The sequence below is a fragment of the Zonotrichia albicollis genome, chromosome 28 (assembly GCF_047830755.1).
Source record: "Zonotrichia albicollis isolate bZonAlb1 chromosome 28, bZonAlb1.hap1, whole genome shotgun sequence".
NCBI lineage: Eukaryota > Metazoa > Chordata > Aves > Passeriformes > Passerellidae > Zonotrichia > Zonotrichia albicollis.
The window spans coordinates 6,782,455-6,804,627 of record NC_133846.1 but is presented as its reverse complement, the minus strand read 5'-3'; the positions used below and the strand labels follow the sequence as shown (position 1 = coordinate 6,804,627).

The window sequence follows — 22,173 nt, the reverse complement described above, 5'->3', positions numbered from 1 at the left end:
CCCCCTGTTTTCCTCCTCACTAGAGCTACTGGAAAGGAGTCTGTGGTAGCCACAGCCATGTTTATAAATTATTTTATATCATTTTTGGGATTATCTTGGCTGGTGAGGCCAGGAGCTCTGCCCGGTCCCAAAGAGCCCCAGGCCACAGAGGGGTGCCGGGACAGGGTGGGAAGGATTTGTTCCTTTTCCTGCAGCACAGCTGGGGAGTTTGGGATGTGCTGGCTGAAGCCTCTCCACCATTTTGTGCTGCTCTCCTGCACGGAGCTGCCTGCTGGAATGTGAGTGCTGAGCGCACACAGCAAGACTCCACATGCCCAGGACATTGTCTTGACTCATTGCATAATTTTGTTTTGCCTTATGGGAACTTGGTGATCTGTTCCCAGGAGAGAAAATGGTTCCTTTTTGTTTTGATGACTGCAATCTTCTCCAGCTGGGAACAAAGGGCTGCAGCAGACCTGGAGTACAAAGCCCAGCTGCTGCTCTTGCAGGTATCATGACATACAATCGTGTTGATAAAATAGTGATATTAATTTGGCACTGGAATAAAGTAAATCCCATAGCTCCTGTATGGAAATTCCTCTGCACGCCCTCTGTGTGCTCTGCATACTGCCCGGGAAGAGCTGCTCTCAGGCAGCAGGATGTCACTTCACAAGGTACAGTTTATCAGCCAAAAGATCTCTTCATTTGATTTTTAAAAATGATGTGGATAGAGGTAATATAGACAGAGAGAAGTAAAAATAAAAAGAATAATTTCTGGAAAACACCAGAGTGCAGAGGCTGGGGCAGTCTGTGTGCCTGAGGGAGCAGGATCAATGCTCTGGTGTTGTGTCAGAGTGGTGTTCACTCTGTGGATGATCAGTTACAGACAGGTAACACCTGCCTGCACATCCTGCCTCATGAGCCACTCTGCATTATCACCTCTGCAGCTCCAGAGCCGCGCACTTTCCCAGCCAAGAGCATGGAAAAAGATGTGCAGCTGCTTTCCCGTCAGCTGCCTACCCCAACGTGCTGCCACACGCCCCAGCACGGGCTGGGAGAAACTCAGCAGGGAAAAACCACCAAACCCTGCCGAGGGCTGGGCAGAGTCATTAGTCTGGCATCTGTGCCAGTGCTGGGGGGCAGAGGGGCTGTGGCAGAGGCAGAGGCACAGCTGCCTGCCCTGAGCAGCTGCAGGGACACTGCAGGCAGGACTGGACCCTTCTCCCAGGATGGAACTCTCAAAATCAGCAATCCTCATCCAGCTGCTTTGCCACATTGCTCCATTTTTTAAATCCCCCAGCCCTGACCTGCCCCAGGACCCTTCCCTGCACCTTGGGCATCTGAGTGTCCTTCCAGTGTGCCCAGGAAGGACAAACCGTGCCCAGGCACTGCCAGGGCAGCAGCAGAGTGAGCAGCAGCCCTGGTGTCCCTCTGCACAGCCAGCCCAGAGCATCCTGCCCTTTCCCTGTGGGACAGAGGCGTGCACAGCAGGAATGCAGGAGCTTTTGTGCTGCCCTGGCTGGGGAGAGATCAAAGATGCTGCAGAGCTTGCCCTGGAGTCCAGCCCAATATCTGCCTGTGTCTCTTCCTGGCTGCTCCCAAAATTCTCCTGCCACTGCGTGCTTTACACAGCAGGAATAGGAGGGGTGTTCTACTGCAGCAGCAGCTGTTCCCTGATTTACACACCAGGAATGGTCAGGTACCACTAAGGGAAACCATCTCACCCAGCACAGAGAGCTCTGAGTGTCACATCTGGTACTCTGCTTATTGCCAGGAAGGTTTTCTTATGTGCTGACAAACTCCTGCATGTTTCCTCTGAGTGGAATTCCAAGCTGAATGAAGCCTGAAATATTTACCTTGCACCGGTATCCAGCAATGCAAACTTGCCCAGAAAAACAATAAATTGTTTTGTCTCTGTGAATATCTCCAAGATTTTGTCCAGTTCCAACCTCTTGGCTGGGGTCTGAGCTGTGGGTGTAAGTCAGCCTTCCCAAAGCCAGGGCTCAGTATTTTCCACAGTGTTCATGGTGAGAAGGAGAAGGGAAATTCCCTTTTTTTTTTCCTGGATCATTGAAACTGAAAGGTGAAGCACTGTATGATCCTTGAAACCAAGATTCACCACTGAGTCACGGTTCTCCACCTACGAGGAAAATAAATAAGACGCGAGGCTGGAGGGCAGGAGCCTGCAGACGGACCAGGGAGAAGCTGCTGAGCCCCTTCCCAGGGGTAGGTGTGACCCAGAGCAGGGATGGACCCTGGGAAGAGGGACGTTTTTATGCTTTTCACAGAAAAAACTGTGCACCTGTGGCTTTAATCAGAACTGAGTTTACGGTTTGGCTTCAGCCTGTGCCTGGATATGGATTTATATGGATGGATGGATGTGGGACAAGAGCAAATGTGCTTAGGTTGTGCTAGGGGATGTTTAGATTGGATATTTGGGAGAATTTCTTCACTGAAAGGATGGACAAGCATTGGGGCAGGCTGCCCGGGGAAGCAGGGAGCCTGCGGCCCTGGAAGCGCTCAGAACCCTGCGGATGCGGTGCCGAGGGACACAGATTGGGGGTGGACCCGGCAGTGCTGGGTTAATGTTTGGACTTGATGATCTTCAGGTCTTTTCCAGCCTTAATCATGCCGTGATTCTATGACTCAGCTGAGTATGCTTTGAACTGTGAAAAAGCCCAGGAACTTAATGCTTTCTGCCCAAAATACTCCATTTAAAAGGCAAAGATACCCCACTTAAAAGCAAACTTCCTTTCCTAAACACTCCATTTACCGGGGGGAAAAATATATCCCGTTTGGAAGTTTCCTAAAGACTCCGTTTGACAGGAAAAGGGCCGCGGCGGCAGGGCGGGGGTGCGGGGAGCTCCGCTTGCCCCGGGATGTGCAGGAGCGGGGCGGGGCGGGCGGCGCGGCTGCGCTGAGCGCACCTGGGCAGGTGAGGGGCGGGCCGGGCCGGGTGAGGGGCGGGCTGAGCCGGGTGGGCTGAGCCAGGTGGGTCGGGCCAGGTGAGGCGGGGCGGGCGCTGGGCGAGCGCGGCCGCCGCTGCCCGAGCGCCGCTGCCCCACGCGCGGGCCCCGCGGGGCGGCCCCGAGCCCCCGCGGGACGGACCCGCCCCAGCCCCACGGACGGACGGACGGACGGACGGACAGACGGACGGGGTGAGCCGTGCGGGGCGCGGGGATCGGGCGGTGCCGGCCCCGGAGCCGCCCGGCCCGGGAGCTGCGGGGCGCGGCCCCGTCCCGCGTGGGGCTCCGGGCGGAGCGGGGCCGGTGCGGAGCCGGAGCGGGGCTCGGAGCGGGATTCGGGCACCTCGGGGCTCCGTGCGAGGCTCTGCAGGCTGCATTGCCCGGCCCCAGGGCGAGGGCGGCGGTGCGGGGGCGCCGTGCGGGTCCGGGAGGGCAGAGCCCGCCGCAAACGCCGATTGAGCGCTCCTTGCCCCCGGCTGGCCCCGGGCTACGCCTTCCTACCGGTGTAAAGCGAGGCCTAAAGTTAGAGCAAGGCTGGTGTGGTCCCCCCACCCTCTGCTGCCTTCGGATCGCAGCTGTTACAGCCCAAACCCCCGCAGTTTGTGTTACAACTCGTGCCCCTTCCAACTTCAGGGGTTGCACGGCCGTGGCGGGGCTGAGCTGACCAGATTGGGTGTGCAAACTGGGAATTCAAAGAGTTGATCGTGGTCAGGTGTGCTGGGGACAGCAGGGCTGATGGGAGGCAGGAGATGTACAGAGCTGTGAAATGTGGGAGCCGGTTCAGGGTTCCCGGTGCAGGGAGGTGATTTAGCATCACATGGTAATTCAGCCTGTTTGGAAGGTTTGCCTTTGAAAAAATGAATACAGGTCCATGAAATCCAGGATAATATACTCAAACAAAGGCAATGGAGCAAGGAGAAGGGTCTGTGGATTTGCAGGATTGAACCCCGAGAAGACCCTTGCACCTTGAGAGGCTTTAATGGATGAGGTGAAGCAGGAATGCTGAGTATATTTGGATCTGCAGGTGAGGAGCGAAAGCATCCGTGCAGCAAAGCTGAGCTGGGCCTCGGGATGGTTTTCCTGGTGCTCCGTGGGCTGTTGAACTGTCTGGGACCTCACCAGGGCCCCGAGTGTCAGCACAGCTGACCGGGGCTGTCCCTGACCTTGGTCACTCCTCTGCAGCCCTGTGGGGAGTGCCTGCAGGCTGCCTGCTCCTTCCTGGCTTGGAGTGGCTCTTGTTGGGCCCAAGGAGAAATACCAATAATTAGGGTACAGGCACTAATTACATCACTGACCAGAGATGCATTAGCAGCACAGGGATGTGCTCATTATCCCTGCCCAGCACCCAGATTGAGTGGGAATAAAGGGAGCTGGGTTTGTGCACTGAGGAGCCTCTGCCTTGGCAGAGCTGTGAGTGTGCCCTGGCGTTCCCCAGGTGTCTGGCATTGGTGGAAGTCACTGTGAGTGTGCCCACCCATCCCCAGGTGTCTGGCATTGGTGGAACCCACCGTGAGTGTGCCCAGCCATCCCCAGGTGTCTGGCATCCCACCGTGGATGTGGCCAGGCGTTCATTCCCCAGGTGTCTGGCATTGGTGGAACCCACTGTGGATGTACCAAGCTGTTCCCCAGGTGTCTGGCATCGGTGGAACCCACAGGATCGAAGTTGAAGGTTGTTGAGAGGCTGACTCACCGTCTGAGCCCAGCAATGGGATTCAAGTTGATTTGCTCTCAGTTATTGTGTCAACAAGTCATTGGTGATAAAAGGTCATAAAGCATTGTAGTGCTGAGTGCTGGCAGACGCTGTCTGTGGCCCAGGGACAATCCCTGCCAGCACCCACCTTGTCACCCGACTCCTCTGCTCTGAGAGGGGCACAAACCTCTGCTGTTCTGGGGGTTTGAATTTACTCTGTGTCTTGCAAAGGTGTGTGCACAGCACATGTTATTAGCAGGGACTGCTTGTAACGTTAAAAGAAATGGTGGAAAGCAGTCGCGCTAAGGATTCTTCAAAATGTCACTTTTTATTTCCTTTTCAAGAGGAACCAGTACCTAATTTTGGTCTCAATTCCAAGTCCAGGAGGTTTAATTCTGACAGCATTTTCAACATGGAGAACCAACACAGCAGAGTTTCAGGAACACTAAAATAATTTTGATGATTGCTTCCTGATCCTTTGCAGCTCCTGGGAAACAGTCTGCTAATGTGCCCACACATTTTCAAACTATTATTTGAAAATGGTTTGCAGTTGAAGCTGAACATTTTCTTTGCAGAGAAGATAAACAGATAAACTGAGTTGTGTTTGGATTAATTTTGTGTGAGCGCTTGCCTCTGAATGGGATCTGCAGGTATTTGAACAAATAAAACCTGTTCCCAGACTAGTTCTTGGATAGGATTTTTTTTTAATCTTCTCCATCTCTGCTACCAGACACATTTTGCAATTCCTCCAGCAATATTCAGGGCTTATGGCAAAGGTTTTACTTGTCCTGTAACTGCTTTATTAATGGGAATATTTGTAATTTCTCACCTCTGTTTCAGGATTTACAAAGGAATATGGGAGATGCACCTTCTCACCACACACGTAGTGCAGAAATCCCCTCCCAAAATCTAAAGATACTGCATGTTGCCTCTTCTTAGAGAGAGACACACGTTAATTCTGTTTGTTTGGCTTTGTTCTACACCAGGAAAATATTGTTGGCTGGCTGCAGTTGTATGAGCAGCACAGGGCTGCTTAACAAAAACATTAAGTAAACAGCAGTCGATTTTTAGCAGCAGCGCAGGCAGACCTGCAGTTCATGTCCTTCTGGATAAACATCCTGGTTATTACAGGTCACTGCTGTTTGCCAGTGATTATGCTGCTTTCAGGGCATTCATGGAAAAGCCATAAAATGACTTTCAGGGTCTGTGGCTGCGGTAGAGCAGCCCCTGTGCCTCGGTTAAACCCTCCCAGTCAGGGTGAGCCTTTCTCCTCCTTGCTGAGAGTCTGACAGGACTGCAGGAGCAGAGATCAGATCAGCCCCTTCTCAAGGTGTGCGTGGAGGCTTTGGAAACTCTGCTGCCTGTTCTTGCTGTGGCTTGTTGGTGCCTTTATCTGCTGCTCGGGGTTTGCAGCCCAGCTCTGCTCAGGGCTGGCGCTCCGTGTGCTCGTTGAGCACAAATAACACCCTGGGACACTGAATGTGAGCTGCTGTCCCTGAACAGCTCTGGGCCCCCTCAGGGAGGTGTGTGTGACTCTCCCTGGCAGAGCAGTCACCCAGCTGAACCTGAATTGGTGCTCTCAGGGTGCAGTACATAAAACCAGCAGCAGTTGCACAGCACAGGGCCCTTTCTCATTACATCAATTCAGTCTCTTTGAAGCAAACGAGGCTCGAGTAACCTCCAGCGTGGCTCTGCTGTCCCCCTTGCAGAGCATGGCCCTCCACCCGCGCAGGGTGCGGCTGAAGCCGTGGCTGGTGGCCCAGGTGGACAGTGGCATGTACCCCGGGCTGATCTGGCTGAACCGCGAGGCCAAGCGCTTCCAGATCCCCTGGAAGCACGCGACGCGGCACAGCCCCCAGCACGAGGAGGAGAACACCATCTTCAAGGTGAGCCGGGGCAGCTCGGGCATCCCGGGGCTCTGGAGCACACACAAAGGGCTGGATTGTTGGCCAGGAGCTGGACAGGCATCTCGGGAGCTGTCTGCAGGCACATTTCATTTATCTGACCTCAGAAAAGCCACTTTGTGCACCTGGATGCCAAGCTTGGCACTGCCTGGGGTGGTGTTGAGTTCTTTAACCCTTTCCCACCACCAAAGGCTGGGTGCTGTGGGATCCTTGGTTTCTGGGAGATGACTGCTGTTGGCTTCATCTGCTCAGGCTGGGATGTGGTCACTGGCTTGTTCCTGGCAGCAAACCATGAAACGCTGTTACATAAGCCTTAAGAGGTCCACCACAAGCTCATCACAAGCACTCATCGCTGCTGTCCCTAATATTCTTATCCCAAGGGATTCGCTGTAACTCCCTGCACTCCTTTGAGGAATTTCTGACCTTTGTCTTGGAGGCATCTTGGACCAATAATCAGATTTTGGGGTGAGAGAGGGAGAGGCCAGCCGGATGTCTGTGGCTGTCTTTCCACTCCATTTTAACCAAGTCCATTCCTCCTGCACAGGCTCCCTGTCAAAAATGACTTCTGGTGTTGAATCTGAGACCTACAAAATCTCCAACCCAGAACTGTGAACATTCTTTTGGAATTTGGATTTACTTTTTTTTTCCTCCACTTACTTTTAATAGAAAAACTGGTAAAGTGGGAATTTCCTTTTTCGTTATCACAAGAGCTCTACCTAAGGCTTCTGCAAGAGAAGGATTTTACAGTGCATTTGTGTGGAGGTTTGGTTTCTGATAAAAGCTGCTCTCTGGGGAGGGCTGGACTGAGCTGGCTGTACTTTGTCCCCAGGCATGGGCTGTGGAAACAGGAAAGTACCAGGAAGGAGTGGACGAGCCAGACCCTGCAAAGTGGAAAGCCCAGCTGCGATGTGCACTCAACAAGAGCCGGGAGTTTAATTTGATGTACGATGGCACCAAGGAGGTGCCCATGAACCCGATTAAAATTTATGAAGTGTGCGACATCCCGCAGTCGCAGGGATCAATCATTAATCCAGGTGAGGGCCTTGCTGCCACGGGCTGGCTCCTGGGCTGGCTCCTGGGCAGGCACTGCTCCAAGGGAGCTCCTTCCCTCTGCATTAACTCTGCAGCTGCCCTTGTGCAGCAGGAGCAGCTCCCAGGTGAAGCCTGTACCTAAACTACAAGGACTCTGAACCATCCTTTAGTCCTGAAATTAAAAAAGCTGCACACAGTTGTATGTTTTCCTGCTAAACAGTCTAATATTGGCAATACTGTGTCTTATCTCATCAATACTTAACCTTCACTTTCTAGAATTAGATATTAAACTGAAATTAGCACATTGTATAATAAATTAGCACATCAGATTCATCCTTTTTTACTGAAATTTGAAAAATACGCAAGTTAATATCCAACCTGAAGATGATCTTTTGCCAGTGTTTCATGCTGATCATCCACCCACAAAAATGTGCTTGTTTGCAGGTTCCACTGGCTCAGCTCCGTGGGATGAAAAGGATAATGATCTTGATGATGAAGAGGAGGAAGAATTGAATCAATCTCAGCATGTCCCAATTCAAGAGACGTTTCCATTTCTCAATATCAATGGTTGGTGGCACAGACTAATGTATTAGTGAAGGTATTTGTAAATTGCCACATGCTTGAAATAAAATCTTGATTTATTGAGGAGTTGTTGCCGTTTTCTAGATTCTCCGATGGCTCCAGCCAGTGCAGAAAACTGCAGCTCTGAAACTGTGTGGCCAAAGAATGAACCTCTGGATATGGAAATGCCCCCAACAGCACTGCAGCATGACTTCTTCAGCAGCCCCGAGCTCTGGATCAGCTCCCTGCCAAGTATGTGTGTGGGCTTGTGACAGTGCTTCTGCTTTTGTGCTTTGAAACCCCACAGAAAAGAGTGTTTTGCCTTTTTTCCTGTGGCTGTTTGTGAGTGAGTGAGGAGAACTTGTGTAGTTTAAATAGAATTGTGTGTGGTGTAAATATCCCTGTGAGGGCAGTGGGGCTTGTGTGGTGTCCCTGCTGCTGGTGCTCCAGGAAAAGCCACACTGATGTTTTTTCTCTCAGTGACAGACCTGGAAATCAAGTTTGAGTATCGAGGAAAGGAGACCGGGCCCACAACGACCGTGAGCAACCCGCAGGGCTGCAGACTGTTCTATGGAGAGCTGGGCCCTATGCCAGACCAGGAGGAGCTCTTTGGGCCCATCAGCTTGGAGCAAGTCAAGTTCCCAGGGACGGAGCAGATCACCAACGAGAGGCAGAAGATCTTCACGAGCCGGCTGCTGGATGTAATGGACAGGGGACTGATCCTGGAGGTCAGCGGCCACGCCATCTACGCCGTGCGCCTCTGCCAGTGCAAGGTGTACTGGTCTGGGCCCTGTGCCCCCTCCTCCACCACCCCAAACCTCATCGAGAGGCAAAAGAAGGTCAAGCTCTTCTGTCTGGAAACCTTCCTAAGCGGTAGGTGACTTCTGCTTCTGGAGAACAGCTCTGGACACCTGGCATGGCACTGTTGGAAAGGGTGGTCTGCACTGGGCTCTGCCTGGGTGCACCAGGTGTGGACAGCAGGTCAGGCCACTGCTCCCCTGACTTCAGGAGAGTTTGGAGTGAGTGTGGGGCAGGAGAAGGGCACTGTAACACTCATTTAATGCTCTGAGAGACACCAGAGGGCCTTGCTTTTAAAGAAAGCGCTTCACGTGCAAGGGGTGAGCTGTAACTGTGTGAGAGGTGCCAGAGGACTGTGTAGGTAAGACTGGTGTGATGCAATGAGGTGGGATGTCATGGGTGTTTCCAGCCTAAAGAGGACAGCACTGCAGCTCTCTGCTTTTTCCTCCTAGAGCTGATTGCCCATCAGAAGGGACAGATTGAGAAACAGCCACCATACGAGATCTACTTCTGCTTTGGAGAAGAGTGGCCCGATGGAAAACCCAGGGAGAGGAAGCTGATTGTGGTGCAGGTAGGGCACTGGGGCTCTGGGGTGACATGTCCCAGCCTTGTTTGCTTTGGGATCAATTCCCCTGGATACTGAGATCTGTTATTTTCTGCTGTGGCTTCTGACACCAGGGAAACTCCACTAAGACTGGTGGTTTGGGAGAGCAAACACAAATGTGACATGTGCTGAAAGGAATTGGTTTGTGTGTTTTAGGGTATTGTGGAAACCTTCTCTGCATCCAGGACAGGGGCTCCTGCAGAGAAACAGGGACATTCCACATGCCTTTAGGCTAAAAAAGGGATTTCTTCACCAGGTGATCCCCGTTGTGGCGCGGATGATCTACGAGATGTTCTCCGGGGACTTCACGCGCTCCTTCGACAGCGGCAGCGTGCGGCTGCAGATCTCCACGCCCGACATCAAGGACAACATCGTGGCACACCTGAAGCAGCTCTACCGCCTGCTGCAGAACCACCAGGAGGGCTGGCCCATGCAGGCCCCAGCCATGCACATGGCACAGCCGCTCCCAGCACAGTGATGACCCTGCCTTCTGGCCGTGTACATATACCGGAGTGCTTCTTAACCTGTGCCTTGCCTTAGGCTGAATAAATAACATCTGTAAATCTCGTCATCTTCTACAATTCCAGCAATTCGTGGTGCTTTTGTTTTGCATGTGGCTCAAAACAGAGGGGATTACAGGAATGCTTCTAACTCCTTCACCCTTTCCAGCTATTTGCTTAAATAACTCCTCTGTATACATCAGATTTTAATTCTGTAATATTTTTTAATCTGCTATAATACAATGTATATAACCACTTGATCATTGGAAGGAGAGAAAGAAAATAATATGTTCTCTATTAAATCTGCCTGGACAATATCACCTTGTCTCATTTTTTTCTCTTTAACGGGGCTGTAGCAGCAACCTCAACAGGCTGATACTCCTTTTAGTGGGGAGGGGGGAGGTTATAGGGATGCATATACACAAGCATTGTAAATGCATGTTATAACAGAATGGGGTTGGAAACAATCTCTGGAGGATCTCTAGTCTGCTGGGGGCTGATTGTTCAGATCTGTACAACTGTGAGTGATGGTACAGAGCTGTCAGCGGCTTGCAGCACAGTTCAGTGCTGTCCCTGCATTGCCTGCTTTGTGCCCAGGCTGTGGGCACTGTCCCCGTGCCCTGCTTTGTACCCAGGCTGAGGGCATTGTCCCTGTGCCCTGCTTTGTACCCAGGCTGCAAGCACTGTCCCTGTGCCCTGCTTTGTGCCCAGGCTGTGGGCACTGTCCCCGAGCCCTGCTTTGTACCCAGGCTGCAAGCACTGTCCCTGTGCCCTGCTTTGTGCCCAGGCTGTGGGCACTGTCCCCGTGCCCTGCTCTGTGCCCAGGCCTGCCCCTGCCCGGCTCCAGGCCCTTCCCCCGGCCACGGCGCTGCCCCGGCCCTTCTCCCGGTCCTTCCGCCGGCCGGGTGGAGGCGGTCCCGCCCCGCAGGAGGCGGCTCCGCCGGGGCCGGGCCGATCTCGGGCCCGCCCCGGAACCGCGGCGGGTTCCGCCGATGGCGCCGGGCCCCGCGGCGCTGCCGGTGCCGCTGCTGGTGGCGGCGGCCCGGGAGGCGCAGGGGCCCTGCCGGAGGCGGCGTTTGCCCGCGGCCCGGGCGCTGCAGGCGGCCGGGGAGGTGCTGGCGGTGGCGGCGGGGCTGAAGCCGGCGCTGCTGTGGGACTGCGGCCCCGCGGGCCCGGCCGAGCTGCGGCGCTACCTGGGCCGGCTGCGGGAGGCCGGGCTGGCCGCGGAGCGGCTGCACGTGCTGGCCATGGGCGGCTTGGCGCTGGTGCTGCGCCCGGGGCTGGCCCGGGACCGGCTCCGGGACCGGTCCCCGCCGCTCGTGGACGTGTCGGCGGCGCGGCGGGGCCCGGCGCTCTGCGGCCCTGACGAGGCCCAGGCCGTGCGCCGCCACCTCGCCGCCTTGCTGGGCCACCTGCGGGACGCCGAGGCCGCCGGAGCCGAGCCGGTCACCGCCAGCGAGGTGGAACCCAGCGGCTGGAACCTGTGCACCGTGGCCGGGCTGCTGCTGGGCTACCCCGCCGTGTACACCTTCGCCGAGGGCGCCGAGAACTGCCTGGCGCTGACCCCGCTGAGGGTGTTCACTGCCCGGGCCTCCTGCCCCCGCATCAAGGACGGGCTCCGGGTGCAGATCTGCTCCTTCAGCGTCCCCGAGAGCCTGTGTGCCGAGCTCCGGGACGTGCTGGATGCCTGGTGCCAGCAGCTCAGGGAGGCTTTCGGTGCTCAGAGCGACTTTGTAGATCTCTGCATCTCCAGCGAGGTCGTGTCTCTTCCCGCGGTTGCCTTGTAAAACACGAGCGTACTCAGACTCTTTAGCCTTCCTCACTGTGTCAGGGACCAAGGCAGAAGATCCAGCTCACTGTGTGTGTTGTCCCCTGCGTCTCTCATGGTCCGTGAGCACTGAAGGCTGAATTGTGACAGCCACTGCAGGACAGTGGCAAAACCAAATATATTTTCTTTAAAAAAAAGTGTGATCCCAGATGCTCTGCTGCCTCAGTCCTGCCTGCCTGCACATCACACCCTGCAAAGTCAGTGTGTGTTTATTTGCAGTGGGCAGCTGAAGATTAATAAATTATTTGAACACCACAGTGCTTTGAATTAGTGAAGTTTATTGTAGGCTCCATGTACTACGTGTACATTACGTGTATATTTCAGGTATATTTACTTCCATGGGAGGTGATGTCATTGTGTCTGAGCCTGCACATGAATGATGGGCACGTTCTGCTGTAAAACCTGCACGGTGGAGCTGCAAAAGGGACTTTAAACCCCTGTCCCTGATGAATTCTTGTGGTGCTGGCAATGATGGGAAGCAGGTGTGGCTGTGGGGATGCTTGGCCACAAGGGAGGCTGGAGGAGTGGGATAGAGCAGTGGGTGTGAGGGGACTGTGCTGAGGAGCCCCCCTGAGCTGGGTTCCTTTGTCAGGTAAAAGTAGAGATGGCCCAGGATCGAGTACCTCCCTTTTAGGGAGGCAATAAATACAGGAGGGGAACTTGGGGATATAAACCCCAGGTAGGCTGGATGGCACAGGCACAGGATGCCCTGTCCCGCTCGTCCTGACAGGGGCTTTGTCCCTTGGATCTTCAGGGCTGGGCAGGGCAGCCTTTGGCAGTAACAGAGCAACCACAGCAGCCAAGGGAAGGGGCGATGTCCCTGTGTTCACAGGAGCTGGCTGGAGTGACACCAGCTCGGGGTACAAACCCAATGTGCACACACAAAACAGCAGAAGGTGAGGTCAGGTGAGGTCAGGTTGCTCTTGGTGAAGCAGAGGTCAGTTCCTGCAGTGAAGTCAGTCATCAGGGAGCTCCTTCACAGGCTGTACGTTGCCAGGAAGGCGGCGATGGCCACTGCTGCCACTGCCACCAGGAGAGGGGTCCAGGGGCTGCGCTGTTTCTGCCAGGAGAAGCTTGTGTTACTGGGGGATGCCACTTCCATGGCAGCCCTAGCAAATGTGCCCTCTGCATGGCACAGAGGAGGGGATGTGTCCCAGGCCGGTGTGCAGGGCACAGAGGAGGGGACAGGGCACAGAGCAGGGGACATGTCCCAGGCCGGTGTGCAGGGCACAGAGCAGGGGACAGGGCACAGAGCAGGGGACGTGTCCCAGGCCGGTGTGCAGCACTGGGGTCAGGGCAGGAGCTCCCACCTGAGCCTGGCTGCCCTGGGAGCGGTTCAGCTCGTCGCGGCACTGCCGCAGCCGGGTCAGGCACCACTGGTACTCCTGGCTCAGCGCCTCCAGCTCCGAGCGCAGCTCCGAGCACTGCAGGCACAGCGAGGGGCTCTCAGCAGGAGGGGTCCCCTGGGCTCTGTGTGCCCCCAGGGCTGCTGGGCTGCTGCAGTGGCTGCAGCGCCTCGCCCACAGCTGGGCACGGCTCTGCTGAGCATCCTCGGGTACCTGCAGGGACAGGGCACAGCTCAGAGTCACTGCTGGGGCACTGCCAGCTTCCCACGCCTGCCTGCTCTGATGCCAGCAGTCACAGCACAAGCTCTTTTCCTATGTGCCTCTCAGCTCTGCAACACTAAAGGATGTTGGTTTTTTATAAATCCTTTTTAATAGATCCTTGCTGGCTGAGCACTGCTATAAGAATTGAGGGGCTGTTGGTTGGCAGAAGGCTGGTTTGATGGCAAAGTGTGTGTGAAAGGCTTTGGTTTTTTGGGTTTTTTGCAGCCCACTTGTACAGGCATTGCTTCTGTTAGCAGAGCCTTGCTGTTATATTTATTGTTGTTATTACTGCAAGCATTTTCCTTTCCTCCTCTCCTTCCTTTATGCTCAGGGGCTTGGTTCTGAAAGCGTGGCTTTGGCTTTTCCCTGTGGGGCTGCTGAGGCTCTCCTGTCTGTGAGAGCAAGGGGGGTTTGTACAGGGAGAGCTCTGCTCCTGCAGCCCAGGCTGCTGCACCCTGCCCTTGTGTGCAGGGCCTTCATCGGGGGGTCAGGATAAATCTTAGGGCAGGTAATCCTTACAGGAGCCAGGCCTGGGCACCTGCAGGAGCTTTGGTGATTCTGCTGAGTGACTTCCTCACCTCGTTCTCCTTTGCTGTGAGCTGGGATGTCCTTTTCTGCATCTCATCCTTCAGACTTTCTGTTCCCTCCTCCTCCTCCTCAGGGTGCTCTGACAGAGCGTTTTGTTTCTCCTTGGCAGGAGTGAGAGGTGGGGTCTGTGTGGTGGAAACCTGGTCTAGAAAAGAGTCAGGCTTCTGATGAGAAACAGCTCCAGGCTCTGGGCTGGCTCTAGCTCTTGTTTACTCAGCACACTTTAGGGATAATATTGGTGTGCTATGCACAAAGCAGAAGACACAGGAGCTGAGTTTGTTATCACTGTCTCTGCTGTAGCTACAAGTTCATCATCTTAAGAGCAATATTTCTAAGCAGTTGCCAGAAATGGAGGAGAGGGAGAGTTAAAATGCCTTTTTTATTGCTTTCTTTTTGTCAAGTACAGCTGTAATTGCAATTACAAACTGGAATGTGTTTTGTTTGGAAAAAATATGGCGGAGCCACTGAGGTAGAATTTGCAGTGAAATCCATTTATTTTTTAAAGTGTTTGCCATCATAAATATGTTTATAGTTTTAATGTTAGCTAGCAAAACAATTCATTCTGTGTAGCTTTAAAGTAACCTTTTATTCTAGACCACTGCAGACTTTCCTAGGGTGAGGGCTAGTGTTCCTGTGTCCAGGGAGTGCTACGTGGGGGTTACAAAGTTTGCTGACCTGTCCTTTGCACCGTCACCTCCTGGCCCCTCTGTTGGTTATTCTGGTTGTGGATCACGTCTGGGAACACAAAAAGCAATATTATTGTCCACAGCACTAAAGGAGACCTCTAACTTTGTGCATTTCTGTGTTACTTACTCTGCAAATGGCTGATTGTTGCCTCCAGTGTCACTTTCTGCTCTTGTTCTTTTTGCAATTTATCTGAAATAAGGATAGAAGATCAAGGTTGGTGTAAATCTCTCTGTATATTTATGCAAGGGTGGTATTTTCTGTTCTCCACATGTCTAGAGTGGAGCAGACGTTGTTGGCTGCCCTGGACTTTCTTCTCTGAAGGGATGTGATTTTTAGCTGTTTATTGCTCTTTCCTTTTTGGCAGCTTTCTCTCTTGTGCCTCTTGTTCAAGTCATTTATGGTTTATTTAAAAGCTGTTCATGCAAGACCCGTTATGAGATTAGAACTGCCACCCGCTTTCTCTTCCCTAATTATGTTTTAAAATAGCCATGTGTGAGTTTAAAATAAGGTGTTTGAGTTCCCTTGCTGTGTCTGAAAAATGCTTTAGGACATTACCAGCTCCTCTGTCTGCCCTCACCACCCAGCACCGGGGCTGCTGCTCTGCCAAGGGTGGCAAGCCCTGCCTCAAGCTGAGAACATATCTCAGGTTTTTAGTTCTTTTCAGGTCTCCCATCACATCCTTTCCTCTAGCAAAGCCACTTCTCTGAACTCTTCAATCCAGCCAGGAGCAGTTTTGGAGGGCTGTGGCAATCAGCCTTGGTGGCACGCTGAGATGTGCGGAGTGCTGGAATGAGCCTGGCGTGGGAGCTACCCTGAGCCCCGGGGAGCTCTGTAGGAGCGCTTTCCCGGCCCCTGGCCGTTCCCGGAGGGCACAGGCGGCCCCGGTACCTCGGAAGTGGCGGATGAGGCCGGCCTGGTGGTCGTTGTCGCTGCGCAGGGCGCTGGCTGTCTGCAGCAGCTCCGTGCGCTCGTCCCGCAGCGCCCGCAGCTCCCGGCTCTGCCGCTGGCTCTGCGCGTCCGCCCGCTGCGCCGGGACACACAGACAGACACACAGACAGACAGACACACAGACAGACAGACACGCAGACAGACACGCAGGCAGACAGACATACACACAGACACACAGACAGACACACAGACAGACAGACACACAGACAGACACACAGACACGCAGACAGACACACAGACAGACACACAGACAGACAGACAAACACACAGACACACAGACAGACACACAGACAGGCAGGCCGGCTTGGCAGGGCTCACAGCTCTCCTCGTGCTGCCCCGCACCGCCTTCCACTGCTCCAGCCCCAGTGTCCAGCCCGGCCCGTGTGATTATCCCTCTATATCTCTATCTACTGATGTATGTTACTCTTCTAATATATTAATTACAATCGACTTCCAATCCTTAGAATCTGGTTTGAACCCAGAGAAGAGTAATAAGCATAATCCTATTCATACTGGCCCTATCACTGACCCTACACATCCTCCTAACTTCACTAAATTTTTGACTCACCCAAATAACGCCCGACTCAGAAAATCAATACCCAAATAACCCCTGACTCAGAAAAACTATCCCCAAATAGCCCCCAACTCAAAAAAACTATCCTCACATGAATAAGGATTCAACCCCCCTGGGATGCAGGGGCAGCCACGGCTGCTCTGGGCACCCAACAGCAGCAAAATCCCAGAGCAGGCTGCTCCTGCAGGGAGCCCACGTACCTGCAGCTCGCTCTGCAGAGCCTGGAAGCTGTTTCTGAGCTCAGTGTGTGCTGTGGTCTCCTTGGTCAGCTCGGCTCTGAGTGTGGCGTTGTGCTCCTTCCACAGGGCCAGGTCCTCTCGCATCTCTGCCAGGCTTCTCTGGGGAGCAGAGAGGGGCCCAGGGGTGGCTGTGACCCGGGCCCCAGCGTGCCCCAGGCCCCGGAGGATGCTGCCAGCCTGCCCTGGTGCCACCAGCCGGGCTGTGCTGGGCAGCGCTGGCTCCCCCAGCAGCAGCAGCACACAAACACCCGTGTGGGGCTGATGCCATCTGATGGACAGAGCCAAGCAGGGCAGAGCTCCCTCTGGAACACGTTCCTGTGCTGCCAACAGGCTGGAGGAGCCCGGTGGTACTTGGGATAAAGCTCACTCGTCTTTCTGCAGATATGTTATCCTGTGGGTCAAAGCAATTTGCTGCCTCTTGGGGAAATCCTATTTTCATATAAATGAGCAACTGCAGAAAAAAACAGCTCTGGAGACCTCTGGCCCGGTGTCTGATGGTGCGAGCAGGGCAGGAATGGCCCAGAGGGATGGTGGGAGGGAAGGGATTGCAATTCAAGCTGACAAACCTGAGTACATTTCCCCAGCTGTGAGCTGTCTGTAACCTGGTGTGCAGCTTTTGGAGTGAGTACAGGTTGCACTAAAGCTGCTTTGGGCTTTGCTGAGTAGCTAAAACTTCATTTATTTTGTCTGTGCTGCTGATGGCAAGCTGTCATCACCTTTCCCTGACATGTGGGTTTTCTTTGTCACAGCTGGGCTAAATTAAAGCCAAGCCAGGTGTAAGACATACTGCTCACCTGAGAGTTCTGCAGCTGCTGCTCTGTTAGGAGTTTTTCCTCCAGCATCTTCTGAAGAGCCTCTTTTGCCTTCTGCTCATAGGTTTGCTTCTGGTCCTCCATCTCGATCAGGATCTTCTTCACACACTCCTTTGAGTAACTCTTGAAACAAAGAAAGAGCTTGAGGTGCTTTATGTGTCAGATTCTCACCTTGCTAAATATGAGTGTTAGCAAACCCAGAGTGGGTCAATGCTGCTGCTAATGTGCTGTGAAGCATTGCTCCAGCAAAGAGTTAAAGTCCTTTTTGGATCCGTATCTCATCAGATTGATGGAGAAACTGAGGCCCGGCCCAGTGACAAGGCTTGGGTTTTGTTTTCCTGCCTTTCCTCACCCGTGTGTGTCAGTGAATCAGACATTACCTGGCTGCAGGCCTGCAGCTGGTTTTCCAGCACCCGCAGTTTGCACCTCAGTTTGTCCTCGTTCAGCTGGCCCTGGGGAAAAGCAGTTGAAGTGAGATGTGAAATCATGAACTGCACAATGTGCCCCCAAAGTTTTGCTGGGTTTGTGTTTTGGTTCATTTTCTCCCTTCATCTGTAATCACATGAAAGTCTCTTCAGTGCTGAGAGCTCAAGGAAACCTTCCCAGCCTCAGAATAAATGGGATATGGGGGAAGTGACACTTTCATGGATTGAAAGCCTGTCCTGAGGGGTTTCTCTGGTTACTGAGTGCAGGTGCTGGCAGTAACATGACAAGTTAGGAGCAAGGGGATTTTGGGCTGTTGTGGCTGGCTTTGGCAGAAATGCAGCTCTGCCTGTCCCCACTGTTCCCTGCCTGTGCTCCCTCCCTGCCTCGAGCTCCAGCTGCTGGAACGCTCCTGTCTGTCTGTTTTCCTTAGAAAATGGTTTGGCTCTGTGTCGCAACATCTGCATTTGGGCAGGGGGATCGAGGGCACGGGATGATTCATTTTCCTCACTGTCATCGGCTCCTCTCGGTGTTAGTCAGGCTGCTCAGGCCCTGTGGAAGCAGACTGCATGCAAATTCACATAACAGTGCTAGCAAAGAGTTCACGTGGGCTGTTTTCCACCACCAGTACTGAGAACACCAATATCCTCTGTGCCCACTGCCGTCTGAAGTCACGACTCTGACAAGAAACTCCCCGGTGTTACAGGAATAGCTGACAGAGCCGAGCAAACCAGACTGCCGGTGTCTCAGCACTGGTTAGATTTGCACAGAAGCACATTTACAGTCCCAAAGACTCCATCTTCCCATTTCAGCTGTTGGTGCAAAGAGCTAAAGGCTCTTAGTACGTAGGTGGAATTTTGAAAAGCAATTTTAGATGTGCAATGTTCTGGTTTTCCTCAGCTCTCCTCCTCCGCTGTCTGCACAGGCTCCAGCTGTGCACAGATGTGGCTGTGCCATCATCCATCCATCCATCCATCCATCCATCCATCATCCATCCATCATCCATCCATCATCCATCCATCCATCATCCATCCATCCATCCTTCCATCCATCATCCATCCATCCCTCCATCCATCATCCATCCATCCATCCATCCATCCATCCATCCATCCATCCATCATCCATCCATCCATCCATCCATCCATCCATCCATCCATCCATCCATCATCCATCCATCCATCCATCCATCATCCATCCATCCCTCCATCCATCCATCATCCATCCATCCCTCCATCCATCCCTCCATCCATCCATCCATCCCTTTGCCAGCCCCACCTGCCTCACGGAATCCCCTCTCAGCAGCAGCATGTGCCTGTTGGCTCCAGCACAGGGGAGGATTATCAGGCTGATGAAAAGCTGATTTTAGGCCGATGAAAAGCTGAGTTTTAGGCTGAGGAACAGCTGATTTTTAGGCCAATGAAAAGCTGATTTTTAGGCTGAGGAACAGCAGCGAGCAAGAGGCAGCAGCAAAGTCTCTCCTGTCCTGCACAGGGCAGCGAGCAGCAAGGAGCACCCACCTGTTGGTATTCTGAGGTTTCGTGGCCACTTCCTGCACCTGTGGCTGGCTGTTTTTTCCTGCTCATGTTATATTAGAGGAGCAAGAGAAGGCGGAAGTTTCTCACCACAGGATGTGTCTAACACAAGTTTTTGTCCCCCCTCACCCAATCACTCGCTTCTCTGCCCCAACAGAACTTTCAAACCACGCTTTTTTAAATGCCACAACAGCACAAATCATTTGATTTAAGGATTCTATAAGAAAGCCCCATATATCACATAAAATAGATCATCATAATTTTGCATCCTCATAGAAGACAAAAAGGGCCTTTTCTGCTGTTTGTCCCACCCATCCTGAGGAGAGAGGCAGGGGAGGTGATGGGGGGTCCTGCAGCTCTCTGGTACCTGCCAGGATTTCTCTGAAGCCTGCAGCAGGGTGGACAGGAGCTCCTGTAAAATCACCATCTTCTGCTTGAGCAGCAGCTCGCGGTGCAGGGCCTCCTGTGGGACAGGGACACGGTCAGTGGGGCCAGAGCTGGGGCACAGCCCAGAGCCCCAGCCCAGAACCCCAGCCCAGAGCCCCCAGCCCAGAACTGGCCCTGCCTGGGCTCCAGGTCTTTGGGGTCTGTTGGCTTTTTTGGCCACGTTAAAACTGGCCTTTTAACCCCATTCATTTAGCAATATTAATAATTTTAATAAGCATTATTCTTGGTGAAAACCATCCCAGTGGGTGCTGAGCACTGGTTGCCACCTACCTTCAGGTAGTTGGAAAGCTGCACCATTTCCTGAAAGGGAAAGGGCAGGTGTTTAAAAATAGGATTGTTTCAGTTTATAAACATGGCATGAACTTGCTACAAAACTAAATAAACTTGTTTGTTTAAAAAACAAACTTTTTAAATAAAGATGAATTTACAGCCTATATTTGGGTGGAGAAGGAGAGCCTGCTGGGGTCCTTTGGGTTAGTTTTTCCAGAGAAGTGGAAATATTCCCACAGCAGTTTACCTTTCAGGAGTTCCATTACCTGTGCTTTGCTTACCTTGTTTAAAACTGCTATTCCCCAGCTGCAATGACAAACAAAGAGCGTTACTGAGGGAGGGTCTCCAGCTGGACACCCCCTCCCCAGCTGTGTCTGCGCAGCCTTCGTGGGAGCACTTTGGGCATGGCCAGGGAGGCAGAGCTGCTCACTCTGTCTGCTGGCTGGAGTCCGTCACTGCCGAGCTGGGCAGGGTCTGTGTCCCCGTGGAGGCGCGGGGACAGCGTGGGGACGGTCCCCCCCCGGCGGGGCTGTGGCTGTCCTTCGGTGAGCGCGCCCGTCTCTGTCCCGGCAGGGCCTCCCCGGCCTCGGGCCCCAGGTTTCTCCTGCGGAGGAACTCGGCCTGCCGGGGGCTGGTGGCCGTGCCCCGGCCCGGGGTGACGCTGGCCCTGCAGCAGGTGGCATTGACCCGGCCCCGCCGCCGCTCCCGCGCCTCCTGCCGCCGCTCGCTCCTCTCCTCGTAGCTCTCGGCCCTCCTGGGCATGCTGGCCCCGTCCCCTGGGGGCTGTGCCCTGTGGAACAGCCCAGAACACGGGGGATCAGTGAAATTCAGCCAGTTCTGGGGTTTGTGGGCGTGAGGCAGTGCTTCAGGAGTGCCAGTCACATCCAGGGTACTCCCGTGCTGTTTAGTTTGTATAAAATCTGCTCTGTAATTCTTTACACTGTCCTGGTGGTAGCTGTGGGGTGCTCAGAGCTCATTCCTGGTGCTTTCTTTTACTGTAGGGGTCTCCTTTGAATGTGAGCAGCATTTTTGGGGTGGTGTCTGGGTGGGGAAGGTGCCCACAAGCCTCAGCCAGGACACTGCTCCAAAAGCTGAGCATTTTTCAACTTATTTTGCTCTGTTTTTGTGTGTTCCGCTCAGCCTCCACTCGTCCATCTCTTCCCACCAGGAAAAGCTCACTCCTCTCCCACCTGTGCTGCCTCTGCCTTGCCCAGCCCGTCCCAGGGCTGTAAAAGCCTCAGCTCACCAAAAATGCGCTGAAAAGCAGGATAAAGCTTAAAGAAACCCAACCCATTACTCACCCCGGGCTGAGCAAACCCTGGAGGCTTTCTTGACAAGCCAATGCTCCATTTCCTCCTTCTGCTACCCCAAATTACCCTCTGTAATTAAACCTGTCCTCTATCTTTGCTTTCCAAGCTGTTACACTTCTTGCTCCAAGGGAAACCAGGGAAAACCCTCTGCTTCTTGCTGGTTCACGTTACAGCTCCCCAGTGCCAGTTGTGCAGGCTGAAATTGGGGTGAAAAAGGAGGGAAAAGGTGCCTGGTGCTGCCCTTGGCCTCTGCCAGCCCCATAACTGGTGCTGTGGTGCCGCACACTTACCTGGTGCCAGGCTCCTGTCCTGCCCCTCGGGTGCCGTGCCCAGGCGGGTGTCTCAGGGCAGGAGCACGCCCCAGCTGCCCTCCTCATGCCCAGCAGCTCATGCTGTGCTCTCCTGCTCGCTCTGTGCAACAGGAAGCGCTGCAGCTGCGGCCGAGCCCCGGTTCCTGTCTGCGCCCACAGCCTGGCCCAGCGGGGTCGCGCTTATCTCAGGAGCGCCGAGGGTCCAGCCTGGCCCCAGGCAGAACCAGCAGCTCGGTTATCTCCTGGGCATCTCCCCGTGCTGCTGTGTGACACTCAGGGGGAGCTGGAGCTGCCCGTGGCACTCAGGGACGGAATTCCCCTGAGCGGCTTTGGGGAAGCACAGTAATGCTATTATTGGAAGGCTCCTTGCAGGTTGGAAAGGGGAAAAAAATCCGTGTTTTGGCAGCTGAGGAGAGGTCAGGAATGGCAGAAATTCGTTAAGGTCTTTAGAGAAGTGAAAGCTCCGTTAATGCAAATCGGGAGGAGGTCTGTTCAGCCAGCTGGGCGCTGATAAGGGCGCCCTGCCCTGATAAGGGCTGTGCACGTGGAGAAGGAACACCCGG

The 22,173-nt window shown here is 53.9% G+C and overlaps 3 protein-coding genes across 5 annotated transcripts; 2 read left to right on the top strand and 1 right to left on the bottom strand.

Moving 5' to 3' along the window:
- The first annotated feature begins 2,816 nt into the window (after positions 1–2,816).
- IRF6 (interferon regulatory factor 6) lies at positions 2,817–10,345 on the top strand. 2 transcript variants are annotated; one of them, XM_074528163.1, is made up of 8 exons: positions 2,817–2,914; positions 6,345–6,521; positions 7,369–7,573; positions 8,016–8,138; positions 8,238–8,384; positions 8,613–9,005; positions 9,383–9,501; positions 9,791–10,345. In XM_074528163.1, exons 2-8 carry the CDS (start codon positions 6,348–6,350, stop codon positions 10,010–10,012), a joined length of 1,383 nt encoding a protein of 460 aa, XP_074384264.1. In that variant the 5' UTR covers positions 2,817–2,914; positions 6,345–6,347; the 3' UTR covers positions 10,013–10,345. The 2 variants fall into 2 exon arrangements, with proteins under 2 accessions (XP_074384264.1, XP_074384265.1); XM_074528164.1 differs by lacking the exon at positions 2,817–2,914 and adding an exon at positions 2,966–3,137.
- A 621-nt stretch (positions 10,346–10,966) lies between these two features.
- C28H1orf74 (chromosome 28 C1orf74 homolog) lies at positions 10,967–12,119 on the top strand. The gene has a single exon (XM_074528075.1). It carries the CDS (start codon positions 11,027–11,029, stop codon positions 11,819–11,821), a length of 795 nt encoding a protein of 264 aa, XP_074384176.1. The 5' UTR covers positions 10,967–11,026; the 3' UTR covers positions 11,822–12,119.
- A 7-nt stretch (positions 12,120–12,126) lies between these two features.
- Positions 12,127–22,061, bottom strand: TRAF3IP3 (TRAF3 interacting protein 3). Of its 2 annotated transcripts, XM_074528071.1 has the most exons (14): positions 21,590–22,061; positions 20,420–20,779; positions 20,271–20,295; positions 19,990–20,019; positions 19,640–19,735; positions 17,698–17,769; positions 17,300–17,440; positions 16,467–16,604; positions 15,633–15,768; positions 14,871–14,933; positions 14,733–14,792; positions 14,048–14,202; positions 13,173–13,421; positions 12,127–12,922 (listed from the first exon to the last, which is right to left on the bottom strand). In XM_074528071.1, exons 2-14 carry the CDS (start codon positions 20,749–20,751, stop codon positions 12,839–12,841), a joined length of 1,581 nt encoding a protein of 526 aa, XP_074384172.1. In that variant the 5' UTR covers positions 20,752–20,779; positions 21,590–22,061; the 3' UTR covers positions 12,127–12,838. The 2 variants fall into 2 exon arrangements, with proteins under 2 accessions (XP_074384172.1, XP_074384173.1); XM_074528072.1 differs by lacking the exon at positions 13,173–13,421.
- Between the last annotated feature and the right edge of the window lie 112 nt (positions 22,062–22,173).

Coding starts and splice junctions, on each gene's coding strand:
- IRF6 (XM_074528163.1), top strand. CDS start 6,348: ATGGCCCTCCACCCGCGCAGGGTGCGGCTGAAGCCGTGGCTGGTGGCC. Junction 8,385..8,612: donor CTGGATCAGCTCCCTGCCAA/GTATGTGTGTGG, acceptor TTTTTCTCTCAG/TGACAGACCTGGAAATCAAG. Junction 9,006..9,382: donor TCTGGAAACCTTCCTAAGCG/GTAGGTGACTTC, acceptor TTTTCCTCCTAG/AGCTGATTGCCCATCAGAAG.
- C28H1orf74 (XM_074528075.1), top strand. CDS start 11,027: ATGGCGCCGGGCCCCGCGGCGCTGCCGGTGCCGCTGCTGGTGGCGGCG.
- TRAF3IP3 (XM_074528071.1), bottom strand. CDS start 20,751: ATGCCCAGGAGGGCCGAGAGCTACGAGGAGAGGAGCGAGCGGCGGCAG. Junction 15,769..16,466: donor CTCTGCAGAGCGAGCTGCAG/GTACGTGGGCTC, acceptor GTCCCGGCGCAG/CGGGCGGACGCGCAGAGCCA. Junction 12,923..13,172: donor CCCAGGGCAGCCAGGCTCAG/GTGGGAGCTCCT, acceptor TTCTCCTGGCAG/AAACAGCGCAGCCCCTGGAC.